This window comes from Ochotona curzoniae, unplaced genomic scaffold (assembly GCF_017591425.1).
Source record: "Ochotona curzoniae isolate NIBS_2020 unplaced genomic scaffold, NIBS_Ocur_1.0 contig_883, whole genome shotgun sequence".
Classification (NCBI taxonomy): domain Eukaryota; kingdom Metazoa; phylum Chordata; class Mammalia; order Lagomorpha; family Ochotonidae; genus Ochotona; species Ochotona curzoniae.
In genome coordinates, this window is record NW_024466599.1 from 5,837,827 (window position 1) to 5,863,421 (window position 25,595).

At 54.5% G+C, this 25,595-nt stretch overlaps 1 protein-coding gene across 3 annotated transcripts in view; it reads right to left on the bottom strand.

Annotated features, from left to right (window-relative positions):
- Positions 1–17,992: 17,992 nt before the first annotated feature.
- The window catches only part of NOL10 (nucleolar protein 10), a 92,556-nt gene continuing 84,953 nt past the window's right edge, over positions 17,993–25,595 (bottom strand). For all 3 annotated transcript variants that reach the window (XM_040992823.1, XM_040992824.1, XM_040992822.1), the window contains 2 exons: positions 21,639–21,741; positions 17,993–18,428 (listed from right to left, as the gene is read on the bottom strand). In XM_040992823.1, the coding sequence (XP_040848757.1) occupies positions 18,309–18,428; positions 21,639–21,741 (223 nt within the window). In that variant the 3' untranslated portion in view covers positions 17,993–18,308. The remainder of the gene's footprint in view (positions 18,429–21,638; positions 21,742–25,595) is intronic.

Genomic DNA, 25,595 nt, shown 5'->3' on the forward strand with positions numbered 1-25,595 from the left:
CAGGCGTAATCTAGTCTCAAAGCTCAGGGAACTGGGTGCAGGCAAGACCACAACGCTCTTCCACAGAGGGAACTGTGGCCACCTGCCACTCTCATTGGATTGGTTTTTAAAAAATATATTTATTTTGATTGGAAAGACAAATGTACAGAAAGAAGATGAGACAGAGAGAAAGATCTTCTGTACTCTGGCTCACTCCCAAGTGGCTACAGTAGCCAGAGCTGAGCTGATCTGAAACCAGGAGCCAGGAGCTCTTCCAGGTCTCTCACGCAGGTGCAGAGTCCCAACGCTTTGGACCATCCCAGACTGCTTTCCCAGGCCACAAGCAGGGAGCTGGATGGGAAGTGGAGCAGCTGGGACAGGAAGCAGCACCCATTAGGGATCCTGGTGCATGTAAGGGGAGGACTTTAACCACTAGACTAACGTGCTGGACCCAATTTGGGAGTTTTAATAGCCAGATGTGGCCTCTTGTCCAGCAGTTCAGGCTACTTTCTCCTAGCTCTGGGGCTGGAGTGACTGGGAGGAGGCTCCTCCTAGCTATTCGAGCGTTCTCCCTGGAGTGCAGGCCTTGTCCTTGCAGCCCAAGATGGCTGCTGGAGCTCAGGCCATTGCATGGAGATTCCATAAGAGCCAGGCAGGCACCCCTGGCTTGAGGGAGGCTGGGATTCAGTCACTAGCTAGGCAGGGCACATATACTCCAGTTGGATGGCTGCAGGAAGACGGGGAGAGGTGTGTCGGGCCTGACAGGCATTGCCAGTAATGCAGCGTACCCTCAACCAGACCTGGCAAGTGTGGAGGGCACAGCTAGCACTGGGGAAACAAGGCTGCATTCAATGACAAGGCCAGCTGCGGTCCCAGTGTCCAGAGCCCTAGAAGGCTATGTGTGCCATGCCTGTGTGACCCGATCCCCTCTGCAGGCAGGGCTGTGTCGCATTGCTGTTTTTAGAAACTGAGGAATGATCTTCTGTGGTGTTGCTAAGTGTTTGAGCTTGGATCTCCCCCTGCTGCCAGGTGAGGGGGAAGGGGGCCGTCCAGAGCTAAGCACCTGTCCCATGGAACCTGCGGGAGACCTGAGAAGGACTCTCCATCCCAACGGCAGGCTCCCACGGGATGGCAGGACGGTAGGTGTAAGGACTTATTAGAATACCCCACCCTAAACCAGGTGCCATTTCATCTTCCTTACAGCTCACGATCGGGAGCGGTCCACCAATCAGATGTAACCCGGCATCTCACCTGAGAATCCCACCCCCAATCTCCCAGCCCCTTCCCCAGCAATCATTCTTAGGCAATCACCTGTGACAGTCTCAGGCACCAATCCCCTGGAGCCTGCCCTCAATCCCTCCCAATCCCCGCCCCCCACACCTTACAGGCTCACCTGAGTGACATTAAAAGGCTCCTAGGTGCGGCTGTGTCTCTTTTGCTTCTGGCCTTCCCTTTCTCTTCCCCCCATTTTGCATCACCTCCACCCTGTTCCTTCCCCGCTGGAATAAACCTCCTAAGATACCTCGTTGCGTCTGGTGTTTTCAGCTCACGGTTGAACCAGGTTGCGGGAATTAGCTGTGCGTAATAATAATGTAAAGCCAGAACTTTAACTTTTGCAACTGGGCCGCAGGCGGAGGTGCCCCCCTTCCCATTTCAGGGTGCCTGTTTGAGGTCCCCAGCTCCACTGCCAATCCAGTTTGCTGCTAATGCCCACCCTGAGAGGGAGCAGGGGGTGGCTCAGGGACGTGGGCCCCTGCTGTCTGTGTGGAGATCTGATTCGGCCCAACCAAGCCCTTGGGAGAGTGAGGCAGTGGATGGAAGGTTTTTCTCTGCCTTGCAAACAAAATGAAAATAATAATATGCTTTTAAAACTAAACTAATTGCCGCAGGATGGTGACAAATGGCAAACGAATGGCACTGGACCTGGGGACACTGTGTGCCCTGTGGTGGACAGCACAGACACACCCAGGCTCACCTTGTGGTCGGGGGTTGGTGGGGATGCTGCCTTGGCATAGGCCGACAGGGCTCCAGTGCTCTGGACACAGAGGCCAGGCCTGAGGTGAAGGTCCTAAGAAGCCAGGGGCTGTGCCCAAGGCTGGTGACATGGCCATGTGCCCCAGCAGTGGGCTGAATGACATGGCCGCCACGCCCCCTGGCAGTGGGCTGCCGCCCCCATGCGTCAAGCTTTTTCCATATTTTTCGGCGACCTAGGCTATGAACAATGAAAAGGAAGTACTCCCCGGCCCAGCTGGTCCGGATGCACGTGTCTGCTGGCCTTCCAGACAGAGGGCAGCCCCGGGAAGAGGCCTGCCCACCCCATTCAGGAAGCAATCAGCCAAGTCCCTGGCCACCTCGTGTCCTGCCACTGGTGTGGAGGGGGTGGCATGTCTTAGGGCTGCCTGATGTACCAGGCCAGGGCCTCTGCCACCTAGGGGCTTCCTCCCGCTTCTCCCAAAGGCCCAGGAGGGACACGGGGCCTTCAGAGCATCAGTGTTGGGGTCCCAGACCCAGAGAAGGGCCTGAGCAGAGAATGCCTGTCTCTGGCCATACTCTCTGAGCTCCTGCAGAACAAACCATGCATTTGCTTGTGAGGTAGCTGGAGCGAGACAACCCGGACAGACACTTGAACGTCAGCACCCCCGGGCCACATCCTGGAGGGTTGAGACCCAGGGCTTGGCAGGGCTCAGCTTTTCCTAATGTCATCTTCTTACTTTTATTTCTATTTATTTATTTTGAAAGGCAGAATTATAAGGACACCTTGCATCTGCTGGTTCACTCCCCAGATGACAATGGCCAGGGCTGGACCAAGCAAAGCTAGGCATTTCCTTCAGGTGTCCTGCATGGGTACAGGCTCAAGCACTTGAGCCATCTTCTGCTGCTTCTCCCAGGCCATTTGCAGGGAGCTAGAAGGGAAGTGGAGCAGCCAGGACCTAAATCAGTGCCCTAATGGAATTTTACCCACTGTGCATTGGCCCCAGGACCACCTTCCACAGGGAAACGTGGGTTTTGGTTCTCGGCCTAAATGCAAGTGTCTCCAGCGGCTCCAGCGTCTGGCAAGGCTGGAGGGTGGGGTGGGAGGAGAGTTGCTCCAGGAGACCAGGAGGGACACACATGGCCCACCTAACCAAGCCCTTGCCAGCCACCTTCCAGGGCCCACATCTGTAGCCCTGCCAGGGATCAGCCTCGGGTCAGGCGTCTGTGCTTGCTGCACTCATGCTTGTCCAATCGACAGGAGCCCTCTCCTGGTGGTGTCCCTGCAGAGGAGGCTCTGAGCTGCGCAAGGTTCAGGATGGCCAGGTGAGCCAAAAAGTCCTGAGAGGAAGGGAAGGTGGCCAAGCCTGGCTCTAGCACTTTCTGAGCAGCAGGCCAACCTTGACAAGCCGCCTGCCCGCCTGAGCCTGGGTTTTCTCACTGTCAGTGTGCCTGGAGACCGATGCTCTTGATCCCCCTGGCCCTCTGGGGTGAAGGCAAGAGGAAGGAGGGCTGCAAGACACATGGCCAGGTGACAGGGAGAGCGCATGGAGACAGGGGCAGGCGAGTGGGTCGGGGACGATGTCCAGGCCGGGGAGGGGAGGCAGTGCTCCAGGACCATTGGGATGTGTGGCTGCAGGTCCCAGGGCTCACTTTTTCCGGTGAGGGCTCTCCAGCTGCCTGGTGGCCTGGAGCTTTGTCTGGACAGCACCAGGAGGACCACACCCATGACAAGTTGATTTGGAATTTGTGGGCACCTACTGGGGAGCAGGGCATGGCAGTCGGCATGACAAGCAGTGCAAGCTGCAGCTAAAACCCACCCAGAGTTCACTTATGCCACTGCAAGTGTGACCCTCGGGAGTGGTGCCTATCAGGTGGGCCCCCCGTGGCAATGGGCAGCACCAAGCAGAAGCTCATGGGACAGCAGTGTTCCCACCCAGCCTGATGCCAGCCCACCTTGGCCCCCTCCTGCTGGTTCTTAGGGGTTGAGCAGGCAGACAGAGAGGGGCTGGTATACATGCCTGGCAGCCATAGGGGCCCCATGGCACCTGCATGCTGGAGTGAGTGCCACTCTCCATCCCAGCATGGGGGGGTCCAGTGCCCACAGCTCACCACTTCTCCGCACCTGGCTCCCTGGAGGCTAGGGTGTTGGCCCAGAGAGAGCTCAAAGCCCTTGGCGTGGGCACAAGGCTCCACCAGGGCCCTGTGGCTGGAAGCCAGCAGGCCTGGCCTGATGCTGCAGCCCAGCTGACCTCATGGGCCTCCTGTACCAGAGTGCTTGGGACCAGGTCCTAGCTCTGCTCTTTCATTATTATTATTATTATTATTTTAACTTGAAAATTGGAATTAAATAGAGAGAGGGAGATGCTGGGGTCCGTGCAATGGATGTGGAGGACATGAAGGTGTGAAGAGTACTGTTCCATTGCAGGCAGGGCCGCAAAGAATTTCCCGCTTCATGGCAGGACCTGGCGGACGTCTCTACAACCACCTGAATGCAGCTCCACCTCCCTGTGCATGGACACCTGACCGCCCTGCAGAAGAACTCTGTAATCCATTCAGGCCCTGTTTGCTGCTGTGGAATTGGCTTTTTACAGTGTGAGCTTGGAGGGCCATTTATGATTCATGCTGTCCCCATTGACCTTATGCTAATCAAGGGACTGTGCTTAGGGTTTCATTCTTCACTTCATCTTTAGGTTCTTCTTTTCTTTGTGATGCATTTCCTCTCTTAACTGATTCAAGATCAAATTGTAGAATAAGAATTGTGGTAGGAATGTGTTACTCGTTGATATGCACCTTTTACTGAGAAACTTCTATAGAGTATTTTTAGGTGAAATTATTCTTGGTTACACCCACTTGACCATGACATCAAAAGTCTGTGCCAGAGCTCATGAGGGTTTCTGAATACATAAAGGGGACAACTCTCTTGCATATGCCCATTATGATCCTGAAATTATAGTGGTCCATTTCTTTCTCTATGCCTGTTGAACTGGCCTCCGGCAGGAAGAGTGAAAGAGACTCTTCCATCTACTGGTTCACTCCCCAAACTCCAGTGATGGCTGGAGCTGGACCAGTCTGAAGTTGAGAGCCAGGAGCGTCTTTCAGGTCTCCCAAGTGGGTACAAGTTCCCAAACACTTGGGCCATCCTCTGCTACATTTTTAGACCATGAGCTAATAGCTGAATAGGAAGTGGAGCAGCTGGGATCTGTGCCCATAGGCGATGCTGGCGCCCCAGGAGAAGGACTAGCTCCACTCCTGATTCCATCTGCATACTGATGCTCACCCTGGGAGGTGGCAGGCGATGCCGCCAGCAGGTGGGTCTTTGGCCATCCGTGTGGCAGGCCTGGACTAAGTTCCTGGTCACCCAGCATTTGGAGGAGCAAATCAATGGATGAGAAATCTCTTTACCTCCTGAATAATACATGCATACATATATAAAGATTCATTTATTTTTATTGGAAAGGCAGATCAGAAGTACAGAGAGACAAAGATCTTCCAGCCACTGGTTCACTTCTCAAACTGCCACAATGGCCAGAGCTGCACTAATCTGAAGCCAGGAACCAGGAGCTTCTTCCAGATCTCCCATGCATGTGCGGGGTCCCAAGGCTTTGGGCCATCCTCAACTGATCTCCTAGGCCACAAGCAGAGAGGTGGATGGAAAGTAGAGCAGCTGGAACATGAACTGGTACCCATATGGGATCCCGGCATGTGCAAGCAAAGGATTTTAGCCACTGAGCCATCATGCTGGGCTCTCTCTCTCTCTCTCTCTCTCTCTCTCTCTCTCTATCTAGGCAAGTGAGGCTGTTAATGTCTTAGAATGAGTTCAGACACCCCCTGTGATGCTGGCATCGCATCCCATATGAGCATCAGTTGGAGTCCCGGCTGCTTTACTTCCAACCCAGTTCCCTGCTAATGCACCTGGGAAAGCAGCAGAAGATGGCACAAAATGCTTGGGTCCCTGCACCCGTGCTGGAGACCCAGATGAAGACCCAAACTCCTGGCTGCAGCCTGGGCCAGGTGCTGTAGCCATTTGGAAAGTGAACCAATGGATGAAAGTGTCTGCTATTGTTATTATTATTACAGAAAAGTTTATTTGCAAAAGGACCAGGTGAGCAAGTAAGGAGGGAAAGGGCAAACACTTCTTGAGGGCTGGATGGTGGAGTGCCTCTTGAAAAGAGAGAGAGAAAGAGAGAGAGAGAGAGAGACATCATGAATAGAGGATTTTTGCTTTGGCTGTCCTCTCTCCATCTGTATCTTTGCCTTTCAAATAAATAAATAAATAGAAGTTTTTCAAAATATGGGTATGGGTAAAGGACATGAATAGACAACTCTCCAGAAAAGTTGTTTTTAAAGATTTATTTATTTTATTTTAAAGTCAGATATACAGAGAGGAGGAGAGACAGAGAGGAAGATCTTCTGTCCGATGATTCATTCCCCAAGTGACCACATCGCAATGGCCGGTGCTGCGCCGATCCAAAGCCAGGAGCCAGGAACCTCCTCCAGGTTTCCCACATGGGTGCAGGGTCCCAAGGCTTTGGGCCAGCCTCGACTGCTTTCCCAGGCCAGAAGTAGGGAGCTGGATGGGAAGCAGGGTTGCTGGGATTAGAAACAGTGCCCATATGGGATCCCGGTATGTTCAAGGCAAGGACTTTACCACCAGGCCACGCACCAGAATCCCAGAAAAGATTTATAAGCAACCAATGGATGCATGAAAAGACACTGGGCAGCCATGTATCGGGCTGAGAGGGCTGTATATGAAAATCACCATGAGGTGCCACTCCACACTCACGGGGATGATTACCGCCAAAACTGTTCACGGTGATAGAGAAAAACAACGCAGCAAGTGCCCAGCAAGATCCAGAGAGACCAGCAGCCTGTGCATCATCTGGGCTGCGGAGCAGTGGGCCTAGCCACCTCCTGGGATGTCCACCTAACATATGGAAGGGTGTGGGATCCAGTAGCAGACCCTCTGCTGCCCCTCCGATTCTCTACTGGTGTGGACTCTGGCTGCAGCACTTGGATCCCTGGCACCCACGTGGGAGAAGGGGCTCTTGGCTTCAGCCTGGCCCGGCTCTGGTTGTTGTGAGCATTGGAGAAGCGAGTCAGCAGCAGTGGATGAAAGAGCTTTGTCTCGTGTGTCTCTCTCTCCACGTGGCTCTGCCTTTCCAATAAGTCAGCATTTTTTAAATGGTACAACTGCTGTAGGAAATAATTGGTTCCTCAAAAATTTCAACATGGATTGACCCTGCCATTTCCTCTGTAGGTGTAGTGAACCCCAAATCTGGGAGACAGGGGTCCACCAGATATGGCACACCCTGCTCATAGCAGCCGGCGACAGCCACACCTTGCATGGCTACTGACAGCCGTAGTTCTTGCACAAACAGCAACAGCCGCAACCCTTGCATGCATTGCTGAGGCGAGGCAGTCCCAAGGGATTCTTCCCTGCTGTGGAACAAAGGAGAGTGAAACCTGTGCTGTCCCTGGATGAATCTTACAAAGGCCATGAAGTGAGGCACAGACAAAGGGCAAAGGTGGCGCAGCCTGCACTGGAGGCGCCTGGAATGGCAGGTGCATGGTGACAGGGGTGGATCTTCCATCTGCTGATTAACTTCCCCAACACCCGTAAGAGGCAGGGTTAGGATAGGTACAAGCCAGGAGCCAGGAACTCCTCCAGGGTGTCCCGCATGGGTGGCAGGATCCGTGTATGCAGGCCATTGTCAGCTGCTTCCTAGGCACATAGAGGGGAGCTAGATTGAGGAGACAGCTGGGGCTTGAAGCAGGCACTGATAGGGCATGGGGGAGTCCTAGGATTGTAGTTTAGCTTGCTGTGCCAAGTGTGTACCCCTGGGAGGCAGTGGTTGATGGACAGGTCAACAGGAGAGGAGCACAGCCTAGGGTGTTCTAGGGGTGAGGGTGATGGTGGCTGCCCATGATGCACCTGTGCACGCTCGTCAATGGGAGACGGACAGCGCTCCCCCGTGTCTAGCAGACCAGATGCCCCAGCCATCAGCATGCTGCTCACTGAGCCCAGGCCTAGGCAGGGCCAGTGTCATAACAGGGCGAGTGCCAGCCTCCTGCGTGGAAACCCCGCCTGTGTGTTAGGAGGGCCCTTCCTCCTGGAGTCCTGGACAGGATGTGGGAAGCAGGCAGGCGCTCCCAGCTTGGCAGACTGGGAGGGAGCAGTTTGATTTTCTTTCAGCCTCTCATGGAACCCAGACGCTCACCTGGGACTCGGCTTCCTGTTTCCAGACTTGACACAAGGCCCTTTGCAAACACACCGGGGCAGGACCAGGGCCCTCACGGGGGACACAGGACGACTGGGCCGACTGGGCCACGGGGGAAGCTGGGGAAACCACAGGCCTCTCAGAACTGATTTCCTGAACTTGGTCTCAGGCAATTAAGATAGCAAAATAGGAAAATGAAATGTAAAATAGGAGCTTATTTTGATGCAATTTTTGGCATACATGCATAATGCTTTCATTATATGCATTTTCCACGAATCACGATAAAGACTCTGTGCCAAAATAATCTTATATGTCTGTTTACAAAGTGTTTATCTGAAAGACAGAATGACAACGAGGGGTTTCCCAACTACCGTTCCCTTTGCCCCAGATGCCTGTGATAACTGGGATTGGGCCAGGCTGAAGTCGGGAGCCAGGAACTCCGTAGAGGTCTCTCCCGTGGTGAGCAGGACCCAATGGCTTCAGCCCTCACCTGCTGCCTCCCCAGGGTGTGTATCAGCAGGAAGCTGGGATGGAGAGCAGGGCCAGAGCTCAAACCAGGCACCAACAGGGATCTGGCATCTTAGATGTTCCACCAAATAACCCCCCCTAAACCCATACCTTTATCTCCATTTTCATGAACTTTCTAAAGTTTGTAGAAACTCCTCGGAGCAGGTGCTCCATCTGCATTGGCCTGAGGGGATGGGGGCCTTACTTGACCTGGCTGGGTGGTAAGTCATGCTGTTGCTCTCCCAGTGCGTTGCCCATCTGGGGGTTGTGTGCCCCCTTGGATATCTGGCAGCAGCAGGCCCAGCCTTGGCCCCTGTGCACCTGTTGGCACTGTCCTCTCTCCCATGGCATTTCCCAGCTCCAGGCACTGGTCCTGAGGGGAGGGGTGGGCTGTACCTACATGGGGTTCAGGTCAGGGTCCTGGAGCAGCCACTCATTTTCTTTCCCCCACGTAGCTGGGAAGATGCCACCATAGCCATCACCCTCCTGGGCCTTGAGTGTGACTGGCGGTCCAGCCTGAGAACAGAGGACGCCCAACCAACAAACCATGCCTGTATGCCCTGTCTCACATCTTCAAAAGCAGCTTTTTCTGTAAACTTATCCCAGCATGTTTGGGGCATCTAGGCGGTGCCATCGCCCCATGCCACTTCTACATTCTTGGCATCCTGCATTAGTACAATCGTAGGAACCCATGCTGGGGCACTCCCACCACCTTCATGGCCTCCTACAGCTCCCCAAGTCCCTGCTGACGCCGTCCCTGCCCAGCTCCAGAACCCAGCTGGACTCCACATCCCACCTGGGATGTGCACGTGTTGTGTTTTAGTTGCTAGGCCTCAATGCGATGAAAGCAGTCCACAGACCAAGCCAAAGGGTTGGCCTTGTTGGCTTGGGATCGGCAGACTGCAGGTCAGCGTGAGGTCAGCTGTTGTCTCAATTTCATTATGAACCCTAGGGAGAAGCCTGCAGAGGGGACCCCAGGATGCTAATCACATTGAGAAGAGAGAGAAAGAGAGAGAGAAAGAAAGACAGAGAGAAAGACAGAAAGAGAGAGAGGCAGAGAGAGGTCCTGGAACTCTGTCCAGATCTCCCAGTGTGTGTAGGGCCCAAGCCCTGGGGTCGTCCTCTGCAGTATCTCACGCACATCCACAGGAAGCTGGAGCGGAAACAGAGCAGCAATATGGGATGCAAGCATCACAGGCTATGACTTAACATGCTGTACCACAGCAGCAGCCCCTCCAGTCTTCTTTTGAAGTAGCAGTAATGCCAGCCAGTGGACAGATCAGGAAATCCAGCTAGCGTTAGGCACAGCATGGCTGATTCAGGGTGTCCTGTGTAAGTGCTAAGCCCAGGCTGTTTGCCTGGGCCATGCGGCATCCAGCCCCTGTGGTCATCCCAGCACCTGTGGGTCATCCCAGCACCTGCGGTCACCCCAGCCCCTGAATTCCACTGGGCCAAGCCAGGTGTGTATGAGGCTTGTGGTTGACTGTGTTGTCATCTTGGTTACAGGAAGTGGCCCGGGGTTCTCACCGTACTACCCGCTTGGTCCAGTTCACCAAGATCAGACCAGCAGGCAGACACTCAGCTCCTTGAGGGTAGTAACCTGCTCTGCCTTGCCTATGGCCACCAATGTCACCAGTGTGTGCTGGGCAGAGCACTCAAGCCACCCCTCCCAGCTGATGCCTCGGCAGACAGCAGCTTGGCCTGCGACCTGCTAGGACCGGAGGTGGCTAAGCTGAGGGTTAAGGGTCACGCCACAGGCCTTAGGAACAGAGGAGCAAATATGTAAAAATAGCAATAAAAGCAGAGGAAGGACAGGGCGGGAAGCCGGGCCGGGGCTGTGTGATGCATGTGGCCACCTCCGGGGATGAGCGGCTGTCTTCCCCAAATTGCACGTGGCACCAGCCACGCAGCTGACTTTCCTAGCTGTGAAGAGGGGCGCGGTCCTCCCTGCCAGCATCCTTCTCCAGCAGAAACGCGCAGCTCCTGCTCTGAGCAGGAATGGGGCAAGAGCAAGGCGTTGGCCTGGGGCATCCTTGCCACTCAGTCATGGCCCAGCCTGCTGTCCAGCCCCAGGGGCCCTGCTGTCCACCCAGAGGGTTGTCACCTTGTTTCTGCACTTCTTATTTTCCTGTCCCAGCTGTGCCCCAGTTTCTGCAAATGAAATAAAATGCCAGTGCTGGGAAAACCTGCTGAAACTCCATGCTCAACTCAGCCCATTTTGCCCCCTCTTGCCTTCGATAGTCCTGTCAGTCACCAGCCCTGGAGGGACCCAGCTGTCATCAATTGGTGACAATCCCAGGGCTGGCAGTGTACCCCACTGCCTTCAAATCCCAGCTCTGTTATCAGCCGGCTCTCTGTCTCCACTCCACTGGGCTTGCTGTGCAGGGTCCTTGCCACCTTCAGAGGGTAGGGCCATGGGTCAAAGAAGCCACCTCCAAGCACAGGTGGATTTGCTCTTGGCATCCAGCTGACCTTGGCCCCGGGTGGCCCGTGTCCTTGTCTTTCCTCCACAGCCAGATTCCCCCGAATCTCCAGTTTGCCCTGCTCCTGCCGCATCCAGAGGAGCTGCTGCCTTTCTGGCTCCCTTCTTGCCTTTGCGGCCTGGTGCAGTGGCTGGGCCCTCACTCATGTGCCTGTGTCACCATGTGCCTACGTGAGCAGGACACCTGCTGTGTGCAGGATGCCCACTGTGCATTCTGGACCCCTCTTCCTGTGAGAATGCAGAGCCCCAGGCCCACAGCCCTGCGGCCAAGAGCACTGAGCATCTCAGATGCTTCCAGAGGAGCTGGACAGTGGTAGGACATGGCTCGGACCCCGTGGACACAGGTAATCCTGCAACCGCAGTTCCAGAGCAGGGGGAGCCAGAGGGACTTCGCTTTCTCATTTGAGGTTCATCTCCTGTTCAAGAATGGAAGCCCAGCCCACAGCAAGGCAGGTGCTCAGAGCTGGGGTACCCCATGGCCCCCCAACTCACCTGCGCCCAGCCTGCCCAGACTCCTGAATGTGATCTCCTGCCGTAACTTCCAGCCGTGGCTTCCGCCATCCTCTTCTATCTCTGCAGTCTTCAGGTTTCATCAAAGTGGCTTCTGAGTCCCAGCTGGTATCTCAAAATCTTCACTGATGACCCCAAGTAGCCCCCAACATTTGGCTGAGCCCAGTGAGTGTCCATGGGTCCAGTTATTCCGTGATGATCTGCTCATTCATTCATTTATTCATCCAATAAGGCTGGATGGACTGAGGACCTGCCATGGGCTCCAGCCTGGGGATTGTGCAGGGGCCAGAGCAAAGGCAGGGAAGGAGAGCGACACCCCGGAAGGACACATGGTCCGTGCTCCAGGGACCCTGTGATGCCAAGATTGCTCTCCACGCATCCCTAGCTGTTTTCATCTACGTCATCTCAAGGTCATGGAGAGCCTTCCCTAATTCCTACCAAGGAAGCTGTCTAAAGGCTTCCTTGTACAAAGAATGTCTGCCAGGGCCTGGTGCTGTGGCACAGTAGGTAAAGCTGTTTCCTGCAATGCCAGCATCCCATTCTGGCTTTTCCACTTCTGATCCAGGTCCCTGCTAATGCACCTGTGAAAGCAACAGATCGGCCCCTGTATCCACATGGGAGACCTGGATGGGATGTAGTTCTTGGCTCCTGGCTTTAGCCTGGCCCAAGCCCCAGTTAAAAGCCAGCAGATGGAAGCTCATTCTTTCTTCCTCTTTCTTTGTATCTTTGATTTTCAAATAAATACATCCTAAAAAATAATAATAGCAGGAAAGTCTGCCAACCCTACATCGAGACTGACTTAATTTACTTGGTCATGCCAATGATCCCATTCATACGGATCTACTGTGGAGGCCATAGGGCCACGGATCCCTGGTCCAGCTATGTGGCTTTGAGGCCTCATGGGGACAAGTAGAGATGCTTGAACCAAATACTGGAGAAAGTCTTGGCTCACTCCTGATGTCAGGCACATGTAAGGGCATTGTGGGGCTCCCGGTAGACCCTGGAGACAGCAGTAGTCTCATGGGCTGTGGCAGGATGCATGAACCTCAGTTTGTGGACCTGGGCCGGGCCCTGAATCTCCCCTTAGAGATGTAGATAACAATCCTGATGGGCCCCGTGCTGCCTGGCACGATGGTCAGGTAGCCAGTGCCAAGTCTTGGCAGCACATTTTTTCTTAGATTTAATGACTGGGAGGCAGGCACCCTTGGCCTGGGACTGGCAGGTGGAGCTTGGTGCAAAACCGTGAGCCAGGTGGGAAGATGCTCCACAGCGGGGCTGGCACATGCCAATGTGACGGGCAGCTACGTACATCAACTGCACATGGTTGTGTTCAGAGACAGAGCAAAGCATACTGGTGCCCTTTGAGATGCCTGCTTGGCTGCACCGAAGGCCAGGGCAGAAGGTGTGCTGGCTTGAGGGGTGTCTGCTGCCCACCTGCCTCACACATTCTCCTGCAACTTGAACAAGGGGGTTCTGCTTGGATCTGGGTCTTTCCAGCTTCAGATGCGCATACAGCCTATGCCCTGGGCTCTCCTGGCTCTGACCATGGATCGGCAAGTTCTCAGTACTCATGGTCTCACCTCTTTGCATATATCCTCCATGTGTATGCACACATCCCATTGGCCTATGGGTTGGCACTGGCCATCCCGGCCCCAGGTGTTGGGTGCTGGGACCTCGTCTATTTGGCGATGCTGGCTGCCCACTGGCTCCAGGATTGGAGGCGTCACTGTGTGGGCCAGGCCTCTGATAGTTGGCTGTCACTGTAGGACTTGATAGGAGCCGCTCAGCACTCAGTTACGACCGAAGCCAGCAAGAGTCCACTTGGTCTGGTGAGAATGATGCTGGGCCTTTTGCTCCTGAGCTTGTCAAGCAAGCTGGTCTCCATGGCAACCCTCTTAAAACAAGACATGACCTGGCGGGAGGTAATTACGACGGTGCTGGGCACTTGGCTGCTTCTCTCTGCTGAGGTGGTTAATGGACCTCACTCATTAAGGCCCCCAGACAGCCTCTCAAGTCCTCAGGGGACAGATCCTAGTAAACCCACTTTACACACGCAGACACCGAGGCACGGACGGGTTAAGTGACTCGGCCACTAACTGGCAGCTTCATCGTGGGCAAGTCAGGGCCGGCCGCCGTGCCCTCTTGCCTCCCAGCTCTGTGCTGGTCTTGCAGCCCGGCTGTGAGGAGCCCTGCAATGTGAAGGCCGCAGAATCTGCTGCAGCCTGCCCTGGGCGGGGTGAGGGTGGGTCCCCACACGCTGTCGCCCTTGGATCCCAGGCAGTGAACCAGGAGAGGTGGCGGCTGCTGCAGGGGACATGGAGCTGGGGAGGTCTCCACAGAGGGGGCTCAGGACTGCAGGGCCAGTGGCCAGGACCTAGCCGGGGCACTCACCCCGCCTGGGGGCTGGCCCTTAGCATGCAAGCAGCCGCCATGGCTCTGCCCTAGCCCCCCAGGCCCTCTGCTTGCAGGGCTCCTCCCCAGGCTGTGGCCAGCTCACTTCTCCATCTTTGCAGCAGCTTCAGCTTCACCAGGGGAGGGGGATGTCCAGTGACAAGTCCCCTGGCCTTCCCAGCTCTCTCTTCACTTCCCATCCCAAGCACATCTGTGTCACGCAGTTGGAGAGCAGCTATCTCCCTGAAGAAGACGCAAACACTGATGGGACAGTCCCCACAGCAAGCTCGAGGCAGAGTGGCCGAACAAACCACAGCTGGGGCCTTGGTCAGGTAGCCGGAGGCCTGGGGAGGCATTGCAGCCAGGAAGTGGGTGGGTGGGACACGTGAGTCTGTCCCTAGCACGCTGGACTTGGAGTGTCAGAGAACTGGCACTCGGTGGGTAGGAAGCTGGGGAACAGAGCAAATGGGAGATGGGCAAGGCAAGGTTCAAGGCAGAAAGCCTGGGGCGTGTTGTGGGGCCCCCACGGGGAGTGCTGCAAGGAGCCAGTGGGAAGATGCCCCTCAGAGTGGCCAGAGGCAGCAGCAGCCACAGGGAATGGGAATTCCTCTGCAGCACCCTGGGAGACCAAGCAGAGAGGAGGAGGGGCGAGGAGGGGGTTGAAGGCTTCAGATCCCAATCCAAGTTCCTGGAAGGAGAGCCAAGCTTGGCGATTGATCCGGTGTGAGCGGAAGCTGGGCAGCCGAGCTGAGCGACAGGCCGGGGAACCCAATCAGCAGGTGTTCCGGGCAGGAGTCCGGAGTCCGTCCGGCATCCGAGGGGAACCCACTGTTGGCTTTCCGCCCGCCCGCAACTTTGAAGTCCCACCTGGGTTTAAAAAATAGTCGCAAACAGGGTCAGGGCAGGCTGCCGACAGAGAATAATGACTTCCTCCTGTGCCCTGATGCGCATGGAAACTCTCACTAGGCAGGAAGCCCACTGAGCATGGGTGAGAGGTGGTGGCGGGGGGTGGGGGGACGTCCTCTACGCAGCTGCAGGAGAGGGGGCCCAGGAGGCTGGCCCAGCCGGGGAGCCATGGCCCTCCTGCGGCCCTGCTCTGTGATGGCACCCTGACTGGCCCAGACTTCACAGCTGGCAGCTCCTTCTGTGCACCGACTGTGCTCACTGTGAGCAGGAAATGCAGCAAGCAGCAGGCGGCACGCAGACCCCACCAGCACAATTCGAAATTTTTGAATTTCCAAGTTGGCATCAATGCCAACTTGGTATATAGGAATGTTTTAGTGACGTCTCCCAATTTGTAATCACAGTGCTTCACACTGCAGCAGGTGCAGTGGCACAGTGGATCAAGCTGCCTCTGGTGAAAGTGGTTCCTCCATTGTGGATACATCCTGGCGGCCAGCACACCCTGTGTATGGGTCCCTCCACCCACGTGGGAGGCCCAGGTGTTCGGGGCTCCTGGCTGTGACCTGACCCAGGCCCAGCTGTCGGAAGCATCAGAGGAGTGAAGGAGTGAACCAGATGATGGGTGATCTCTCCCCAGACCCTGCCTCTGATTCTGCCATTTATTCAAAAAGCAGAAATCCAAATACTCATCTTCCACTGCTCTCCCAGGAGCATTAGCAGGGAGACATATTGGAAGTGGAGCAGCCGGGACTCAAACCAGCGTTCACATCCGACTGGCACTGCAGGCTGTAGCTTAACTTGCATACCACAACAGCCTGCTAAGAATTCGACCACTTTTAAATAAGCTTTACCTTTTTTTTCCCTTTATCTTCCTGCCTTCCTTTCTCCCTCTTTCATAAAATACACTGTGCTAGCTTTCTGTCAGTGTAACAAAATACCTGAGGCAGGCTTCGTTCACAAATGGTTGGATGGACTTACGGTTCTGCAGGTGTGTGGTCCAGGGCCAGGCAGGTATCCGGGGTTCAGTCCCTGGAGCCTGACCTGGCAGGGCACCCTGTGGCAACAGAGGGCCTGACTGTCCCCGGGAGTTCCCTCTCCTCCTCCTAGCACAGCCAACAGGGGCCTCCCCAATCCAGCTCACCTGAGTGCCTCACTTCCCCAAGGCCTTACCTAAAGACACCACCGCTCCAGTAACTCTCTGACCCTCTTAATACTGCTGACACGAGGCACTGGGATTAACTAACCACTGCCAAGTTCAGAGGGCTGAGTTACATCCACCCAGAACGGGCATGTGCGCTGGCTTCCCTCCAACGCACAGAACGATTCTTCTGTGTGTTACAGATTGAAGGTACTGGCACACCAGCCGTCTCCCGGCTGCTTACAAACCACGCACTGTGGGAGCAACTTCAGGGCTACTGGGCCAAGTGAGGCCGGAAAACCACTTCAGAACCAAATTCAACTGCCACCCAGCCAGGTCCTCAGGACATGGACAATTCATCTATTCGCACATCCCTGCAGCCAACATTGCTCTCCCGGGTCGCAGTAACTATATTCTGCCTCCACTCTCAATGATGGTTCTCATAGAACCGTCTGGAATGAAGTCCACACCCTTGGGCATGAGGGAGGGTCAGTCTCCGGCCCACATGCAGCCTGGTGTGTTCTGACACGCTCACTCACTTCGGAAATGTTCTTTGCAGTTGTTCTGGATGCTGCACATAGAGCAGTGGGCACATGGACCACACGCACGCCCTCTGTACGCTCTGGTTTGTGTGTGCAAGGGTGCTGGTGGCAAACAACGACCAGGTGGTAGTGACAATGTTGGGGATCAACTATCTCACAACACTGAGGTGGAGAGGAAGCGAGTGGCTGATGAGGCCAGAAGTGGGGCCCACAGTTCACTGGACCCCTCCTGGCTTGGGTGGACATTTAACATGTTCCATGTTGAAAAGTTTCTTTTATTTATTTATTTGTTATAAAGATTTATTTATATTTTATTGGAATGTTGGATATACAGAGAGGAAGATCTTCCATCTGCTGATTCACTCGCCAAGTGGCTGCAAAAGTTGGAGCTGTGCCAATCTGAAGCCAGGAGCCTAGAGTCTCTTTCAGGTCTCCCACATGGGTGCAGGGTCCAAGGCCTTGGGCCATCCTTGACTACTTTCCCAGGTCAGAAGTAGGGAGCTAGATGGGAAGTGGGGCCAGTGAGACATGAACCAGCACCTACATGGGATTCTGGCACATGCAAGGTGGAGAACTTTAGCCATTAGGCTACTGCAACAGGCCCCCTTTCTTTAGATTTTTAAGTCAAATCACTGAAGCAACTTGTTTTCGGGAGCTGGCCTGTCCAGAGGGACAGAGGCTGCCGGGGCAACGGTAGGGAGAAGGAGATGAGGGGAGACTGAAGAGACAGGAGGAGGAGGAGGAGCAGGGTGAGGCTGTGAGCTGGCCCTTCCTGGGTGCAGCAAATGAACCTGCGCTCTATGCCTTAGGTCAATAGCATTTCTGGAGAGATCCGACACCAAGCCCAGAGTTACACTCTCAATTGTACATGGACTTTAAAATCCTACAAATGGGGGCTGGTGTGGTGGCTTAGCAAGCAATCTTTTTCAGTGCTGGGATGCTAAATGGGACACTGGTTCCTGTCTCAGCAGCTCCACTTCCATCCAGGTCCCTGCTTGGGGCCTGGGATGCAGCTGCTGGCTGTGTCTTGGGGCCTCTGTGCCCCGGAGCAGCCCTGAAAGAAGCTCCAGCTCACGACTTCCGCCCAGCGCAGTCCTGCCAGTGTGGCCATTTGAGGCATCCAAACATATTAATCACTACGTTTCCTCCAGCAAGATTCTGCCTATTGCCTTTAAGGAAGAGAAGGTCTCCTGTGACAGGCCGAGGGAATGACCAGCAGCTTCCGTCTTGGGTGTCACCATTGACACGCCCTCTTTGGTGCCACACTGCTTTGGGACAACCCTCTGACCTGTGACCAAATCTGGATCAACTCTGAAAACTAGGCCAACACATATAGCGGCACAGCACGTTGATTTCCGGGGGCTTTAATTGTGAATGGCAGCAGATGCTGCAGGTAAAGTCCCAGAGGTGTGAGGCTTCCACAACATGGTGTCCATTTCAGCACCTAGTCTAAGCAAGCCCGGGCAAAGCATCATGGTTATGGGGACCACAGGACCCCGAGCAGCCCTGGCACTCTGCAACGGGCAGCTGCTGGCACCCAGGTCATGAATCCTGCCTTCACCCACAAGCGCCATGTGGAGCGTTAAGTGTGGGTTCCGCCGTCCTGAGACTGATGACTCTGGGGGAGACACGCTCTCCCCTGCTTTCCGCAGGTTGCTCTCTGCTCAGTGGAAGGGCCGGCCTCTCCGGTGGCGTGACCTCAGGTGACCAGCTGACCGCCGCAGTTTTTTCCTCTCCTGTCGATGCAGTTTCTCAGCTTCCTGCTGCTTCTTCTGCTGTTCAGACTGAAAGAGAAAATTCCGTGAGACGAGGCAGAGGGCAAGAAAACATCAGCAACCCCTTTTCTGCGGAATGTCACCTGCACTAGCAGCCACCATGACCCAGAAACGTGACCCTGGGCTCAGGGCAATGGGCTGGCTGGCAGGCCCCTGCTCTGGCCCTGTGGCCCTGCCTGGCCTGGCAGGACGAAGGCCAGCTTTCCTCATGACTTCCGGAGAAGCAAGCTGACCCGCCTGGGCAGAAGTAGCCTGACCACCCTGCCGTTTATGAAGAAGGAAGGAAGGCAGGTTTGCAACCGAAGCACACACATTAGCAGGCAGCCTCAGGCGGCCACCTGCAGGAGGACAAGGCCCGCGTGCAGACGTTCACACCTTGTGCTGAGCAAAGATGCGGCTCAAAGACCTTGTGCTGCTTGGGGGTGGGGTATGGGAGCTGTCATTTGTTTTTGCAATTAATGTATTCGTGTGGTAAGAAACCATGATCGTCTTAAATGCATCAACTTGTTAAGAATCAGAACCCAGTCGGAGTGTCAGAGATGATGATGTTCTGGGACGGGCATTATGATGTAGCGAATTAAGCCACCACCTGTGACAGTAGCATCCATATGGGCTGCTGACTGGGTTCTGGCTGCTCAACTTCCAACTCTACTAATGCACGTGGGAAAGCACAGAAAGATGGCCCAAGTGCTTGGTGTTGCCAGCCGCATCTGTATGTACTGGCCACATGCCGTACCCAAAATGGCGCTGGCCGGAAAAGCCACACCTTGGTTCCTGATGGAGAGTTACGTAGCTTTCGCAGTACTGCGCAGGCGCCTAGCGCATGCACAGTGAGCTGAGGCGTGGCCGGCGCATGAACACTGGGACTGACGAATCCAGTCGCCCAGGACCCTTCGTAATCATGACGCCGACCTATCATCGGCGGAGGCGGGGCCAGTCAGCACATAAGAGCAGACAGCCTGCCGGGGTCGCAGCCTTTCCCTCCTCATCTTGGTGTGCGCAATAAAGATTACCGCAGAAGACTTCACTCGCGTCTGCCTCTTATTGCCGGACGATAAGAAACGTGGGCGTGACAGCTTGGGTTGCTGTCACCCACACGGCAGACCCAGAAGGAGCTCGGAGCTTGTGGCTTCAGCCTGGCCCAGCCCCAGCCTTCACGAGCGTCGGGGGAGTGAATCAGTGGATAAAAAAAATTCTCTGCTAGTGTGGCTCTCCCTTGCTCTAACTCTGTTTTTTAGATACATACATATGTATATGTATTTAAAAAGAAATAATAAAGACATCTTCAGCAGAAAAATCACATCCTTGCATCTTGCACAAGGCTTCTGTTTATAAGCCAGGACTACCACTTACACACATTGTTTAAAAACACAAACATCCTGAGGCGTATACAACGTGTATTATTACCCATGCTTGACTCAGCACTTACCCAGAAGTGTTTCCAAAGAATTTTTAGTTCTTTCCACAAAAAAAAAAAAAAAAAAAACCAAAAAACCCAACCCCCCGGGAAAGCAGAGCCCTGCCATCGATAAGCACTGCTAATGAGGCGTGGGAGCCGACGAGCAGGCCGGGCTCACACAGGACTGGTGCTCTTTTTGCGGACCCTGGCCCCAAGTCCAGAAGGCCTCAGAATAGAAGCCGTGCAGGGACAGGCAGTGCGGCTCAAGGGCTTATACTGTTACTTGGAGCAACCCATGTTGGAGCAGTGGCCCACTGAGTCAGCTGTGCTGCTTCCCGTGTCCTGCTAACGCTCCTGGGAAGGGGCAGAGGCGGCCCTGGCCCTTGGGCCCCTGCCACTCGTACGGGGCTTCTGCATGGGGTTCCTGACGGCCCTGCCCCACCCTGGCTGCTGAGGACGGTGGGTGTGACCCCGAGGATGCTCAATGTCTGCCTCTCCTTTTCAGTCTATCAGAAAATCTAAAGACTCAGCACAGATTTCACAAGGAAGGGAAGAGCTATAGGACAATATCAACCGAGGACAATAGCCATTGCTGGTGCGACTAGAAACTGCGAAGGTGCCCTGAGTGGGCACTGTGGAGCGCCAGCAAGGGAGGGAAGGCACGGCCAGGCTGACCTGGTGCACCTGCTGGCTCAGCCCCGTACCCTCACAACAGTCACCCGTATTTGACTCTTGAAGACAAACCTTCACATTGACCTCCCACGGGTTTTGCTGTCTCCTCTCAATTAAGGAGGTGGGGCGAGGGATATGGGGAGGGAGGGAGCGCAAAATCTGACACCCAGGAAGGATTGAGCTCCCCCAGCTACAAAGCCCCTGACTAGGTTTCTAGTGTCCACGGTGAGAAGCCCACAGGACATTACAAGCTCCCGAGGCTTCATGCTCCGGCAGCACCTGCCCTCACCCAGCCCCGGCCCTGCCTCTGCCAGGCAGGAGGGCTGCGCCCCTGAGCTCCAGGGATGAAGGCATTTCCGTATCACGGGGCATCAGACTGCCCTCCTTTTGGTGGCTAGCACTGCATCACGTGGGGAGGCGCACACTGCTTTCCCACTGACCTGCTCCTGAGTCAGTGGGATGCTTCCTCTGCAGTGGGGGCATGAAATGCCCAGGTGGGCAAACCGAGGAGACAGATGGAGAGGAGTGGCTGTCGGGGCTACGAGCTGGTGCGGCTGCGCTGCTAAAGGGTCTGGGAATGGGAGTCTTTCTGAATGATAAAATGCTCTAAAATAAGATCGTGTGGTGGTTACAAAACTCAGCAAGACATACTAAAAGTCACCAAGTGGTACACTTTACGTCAATTTAAAAAAAGCAATGGGTGAAATTTCTGTGATTCTTTTCTATTAGTTGCTTATATTGAAAAGCAACTACAAGTGAAAACAAAAAATGAGAAATAGAACCACGCTGCTTCAGTCATAAGCTCACAGCACACTCCTGCGAGGTGTGTCGGCCACAGAAACGGCTGCTGGCCTTCTCAGAGGCGCAGGACCCGCAGGCCCTGGTCTCCTTCAAGGTCCATGTAAGTGCAGGACGTTCTTCCACACCCTTAGATGGCCAGCCCTCCTGCTTCACGAGCCAGCACCTCAGGCCAACAGAGTGACCCAGAAAGCGGGGCAGCTGGCCCGGCAGCATGGAGGCCCCGCGACATCCTGGCTCAGGCCCATGGGGGCTCTGGCCACAAGGACCAGGCCAGCCTTCCCCGGGGCTGGGATCCACACAGGCCAGTCTCCTCTGAGCTGACCAGTGACTTTAAGAGAACAACTTACCCTCTTTAACGTGAATGTCAACTGCTTGCTGCCAACAGTCGTGTCTGATACACTCAACGTCCCATTTTTCGCTTCAAGTTTCAAACGATCTTCAAGGGTTTTACTGTAGGGAATTTAGGAGAATGACATTAGTTGGCAGTATGACCTCAAACATTTTTATTTGAGAGGCAAAAAAGGGAGAGACAGAGAGCTCCCACTTGTTGGTTCAGTCCCCAAATGCGTGCAGTAGCTACAGCCAGAGCCAAGCTCTCGATTCAGACTCTGCGTGGGGAGGGGGCGGGAACCAGGAGCTGCAGGTGGGGGCTGTGGACTGTGACAGGGTACACAGGCGGACCCCGGCACCATTACTGCCCCGCACTGCGCTTTGCCTGACCATCTGAAGTATAGGTTTTGATGAGGACTCACCACATGAAGAAGCATAATTTACAGCTGTGATAAACCCAGAGAACACCAGTCGCTTAATCCAAGGAGCGAAAGAATTCGTGAGAACTCAGTTACTCCTCATGCAAGCAGGTGCATGGTAAGAAGCATGGTGGGTAGAGAGCCCCGCACTGGACACTGAAGAGTCCGTATCTCCAACTATTTCCCTCGTTAAATCCCATTTCTGAAGCCAAAACTCAAGTGGCAATATATTCCCGAAGCCTGTCATTTACAATGGCCGGGGGAGTCCATGACTTGAAGGCGCTTTCTGTGTAGACCATGCCTGAGCGAGCACGTGGGCCTTGGCAGAGGAGTGCACAGACGAAGGCCCCGGGTCAGGCCCCGGAGGACAGCGCTAGGCGGTCATTTCTCCCATCATTCAGTCTAAGCAGGATGAACAACCTGAACCGTGAAGTGGTGTGATCACATGCAGGAGGAAGGGAATGCGTGCCGCTGCACTCCAGAACATTCCACCTGTGCCATTCGGGTCACTGCCCTCTCTCCAGGCAACATGCCTTCCAATTTCTGCCATGTTTCCCAGCACTGCACGGGTCCCTTACACTGGCGTCTCTGTTAGTCTACTGTAACTGACAAGAGCCCACCTCTGCTTCTGAGTGATGTTCCATTAACCTGTGGGCATGTCACAGGGTACTTCATTGCAGACTGTTACCACAATGTTCTATTAGCAGTCACAACCCTGGCCCTTGTCGTGAACTTGCCTAGAGGGCAACAGTATCTGAATTAAGCCTAAAGAGAAATACCTTCAGTAGTCTGAGCAATGAGCTCTAACTCTTGTAGAAATGGCTGAGACAACAGATTCCTTCTCTCCCTGACGAGATGGGAGAGGAGAGAGCCTTGGCAACATACCCCGTTAGCGTCAGGCCCAAAGCTTTTGGTTGAATAAAAACTGAAACAAAGGCCTTTTCTCCCCTGAACGCTGAGCTCTGTAATAATTACGGCACGGAGCACAGCTCCTGAGCCATCCCCACGACAATGAGATGTGTCTTTGAAATGCTGAAGCTCGTGTTTGATGTTCACACCGTGAGATTTACCCCTGCTCTATAACTACCAGTAAGGCACTAAACTTACCTGCTTTCTGTAATTTGGGACATAAAGTGGTTAGCATAAAAGCCGTACTCTTTTCTAAGCAATAATGTGATTAAGAAGCACTTTTAAAATATGCTTCATCTTCAAAGCCTTTTACAGACCAACTAATTAATCCTTTCAACATCCCTGAGACACAGTATTTATCCTTTAGAAAGGGAGAAGGGAGGCAGGGTGCCCCACAGCTCACTCGCCCAGGCCCGGGCTGGGGTCCCGGTCTAACGCCACGAGCCTCGCCCCGGAGTCTGCGGCTGACACTTTAGTTCAGGAACTTAGCTGTTAAGTACTCTCAATGACCAGCTTCTACATGATAAGCTGGATGACATTAAGATTTAGTTTAGTTAAAACAAACAAAAAAACCCAAGAATTTAAAAGTGGAGTGTAAGCCAACTCCAGCATGTGTGTGACTTAACATCAGCTGAAGTAAATTCCTCAACATGCTCATTTCATTTTTGTTCTTTCCTAAACTCGGGGCTCACAGCTGGAGTCTGGATAACCACAGAGCCATGAGACAAGGTGGATGGGGAGGACAGCCATCTGGGAGGAGAAGGACTTTTCAAGTCAATTATGGGAAATGACTCCTCTCCGAGACGACCTTATTCCCTCCACGACACACTCCGGGCTCCCGCGGGCACCTGTGAGGGCTTGTCCGTCTCGGCAGCCTGCAGACACCAGCGGGCCAAGGATGGGCAGGGCACGAGATCAGACACGGCTGGGGACTGTGTGTGCCCGGCTCCACATGAAAGCAGCTTCCGCTTCCCGCCCCCTGGAAGGCTCTCGGCACAGGCCGCTGCCCGGCAGGCCCACCACGAGCTCTGTCAGATACCACTTTAGCAGGTGGAGTGGGCTGCAGTGACACAGGACCAGGGAGCTGTGACTGCCCCGCAGATAGCAGCCACAGCAAAGCCCCCGACGTGCCCCAGACCAAGCTCTCCTCCTCACCCTCCCCTGCTAGGCTCGGGAACTTCCCCCCTTGAAGCCAAGTGTTGTAGGGAAAAATCTAAGTGAGACAAGATGAACAGCAAGACAATCGCCGAAGATGTGGTGACTGCGAAGAAACGAGACAGAGGCTCCTGAGGGTATGCAAGGGGCTCAGCTGGGAGGGCAGGGTCTGCAGGAAGCAGAGATTAGCACTGGGGCCGCACACCACAAAAGGAAGCTGGCAGACTAAAGGGGAGGCTCCAGCTGCATCACTTCTTGGGGCTTTGAGCCCTTAAAATCCAGAAATGCTGAAATGTCTTTAATGAGGAAGCCTGCTCCTGAGTGCAGTTTCCAGCAGCCAAGCCTGGAGGGGAAGCAGAGGGAAGGGGCCCATGCCATGGGGGTTTCAAAGGACGAACAGGAAGACTGGAATCCACAGGCCCAGAGGTGCTTCAGTCCTTAGACAACCAGCTCTGGTCGTATCTGTGAGACCCTGAGACCGACCCCACCATCCTGGACTCAGGGTCACCTTGAATGCCCCCTAAGTCTTGGTCCCCTTGAATACCTCTTTACCCAGCACTACCGTAAAGCCCCTAGGTCTTGGCCCCCTTAAGTCCCACTTGCCTAAGTAAGCTTAATGACCTTCAGGTTCAACCGTGGGCTCCACCAATGCCCTGGGCATTTATTCCTGGGGTCCACCTACAGCTGCATCTGCCAATCCCAGACCCCACACTCCCCACACCCACCTCTAATTGTGTCCCTTCCCTTTGTTCTCTCTCCTCCTGCTCTCTGTCTCTCTGCTCTGGCTTCTCCCTGCCCTTTGCCTACCTCCCCTGCTGAAATAGACCTCCATGAGTGACTTGTTTTGTCTGGCTAGCAATATCTGCATCAGTGTGGACTGCACAGGGTACGAGGCAGCAAGCCCAGGGTTGGCCTCTGCTGCTGCAGAGACCCTGAGAGAAGACATACATTTAAAAAGAGAGAAAACAAAAAACCACCTGTACATGCATGAGTGGGGCAAAGTCACATGACATGTTGCAGTCCACCTGCAGCAGCATGGCCATAGCAGACCAGCTGTCTTTCTCCGTACAGGTCAGCAAAAGGAGCTAGTTCAACCACATGACCAGAGCAACCCACTCATGGCAAGGACATGAGTGCAGGCAGAAACGGCATCTTAAAAAGGATGCCCAGTGGGGGCACATGCAGGCGCACCCAGCTGGGACCCAAGAGTTGGCTGAGATACACTTCTCCCCACACTGTTAAGCACTACACGGATACTATGCTTACGTGTTATTGCACATGCATGCTTGAGAAAGAAAAGGTCACTTAGAATTAAATTACCTTCACAATTAGAAAGATTTTTAAATACTTCCATTGGAACCAAGTTCCAGTATATTCGTGAGGAAGTTAGCTGTAAAGATTGGCCTTGGGACCCTGCACCTGCGTGAGAGATCTGGAAGAAGCTCTAGGCTCTAGGCTCCTGGCTTCGGCTCGGCTCGGCTCAGCTCAGCT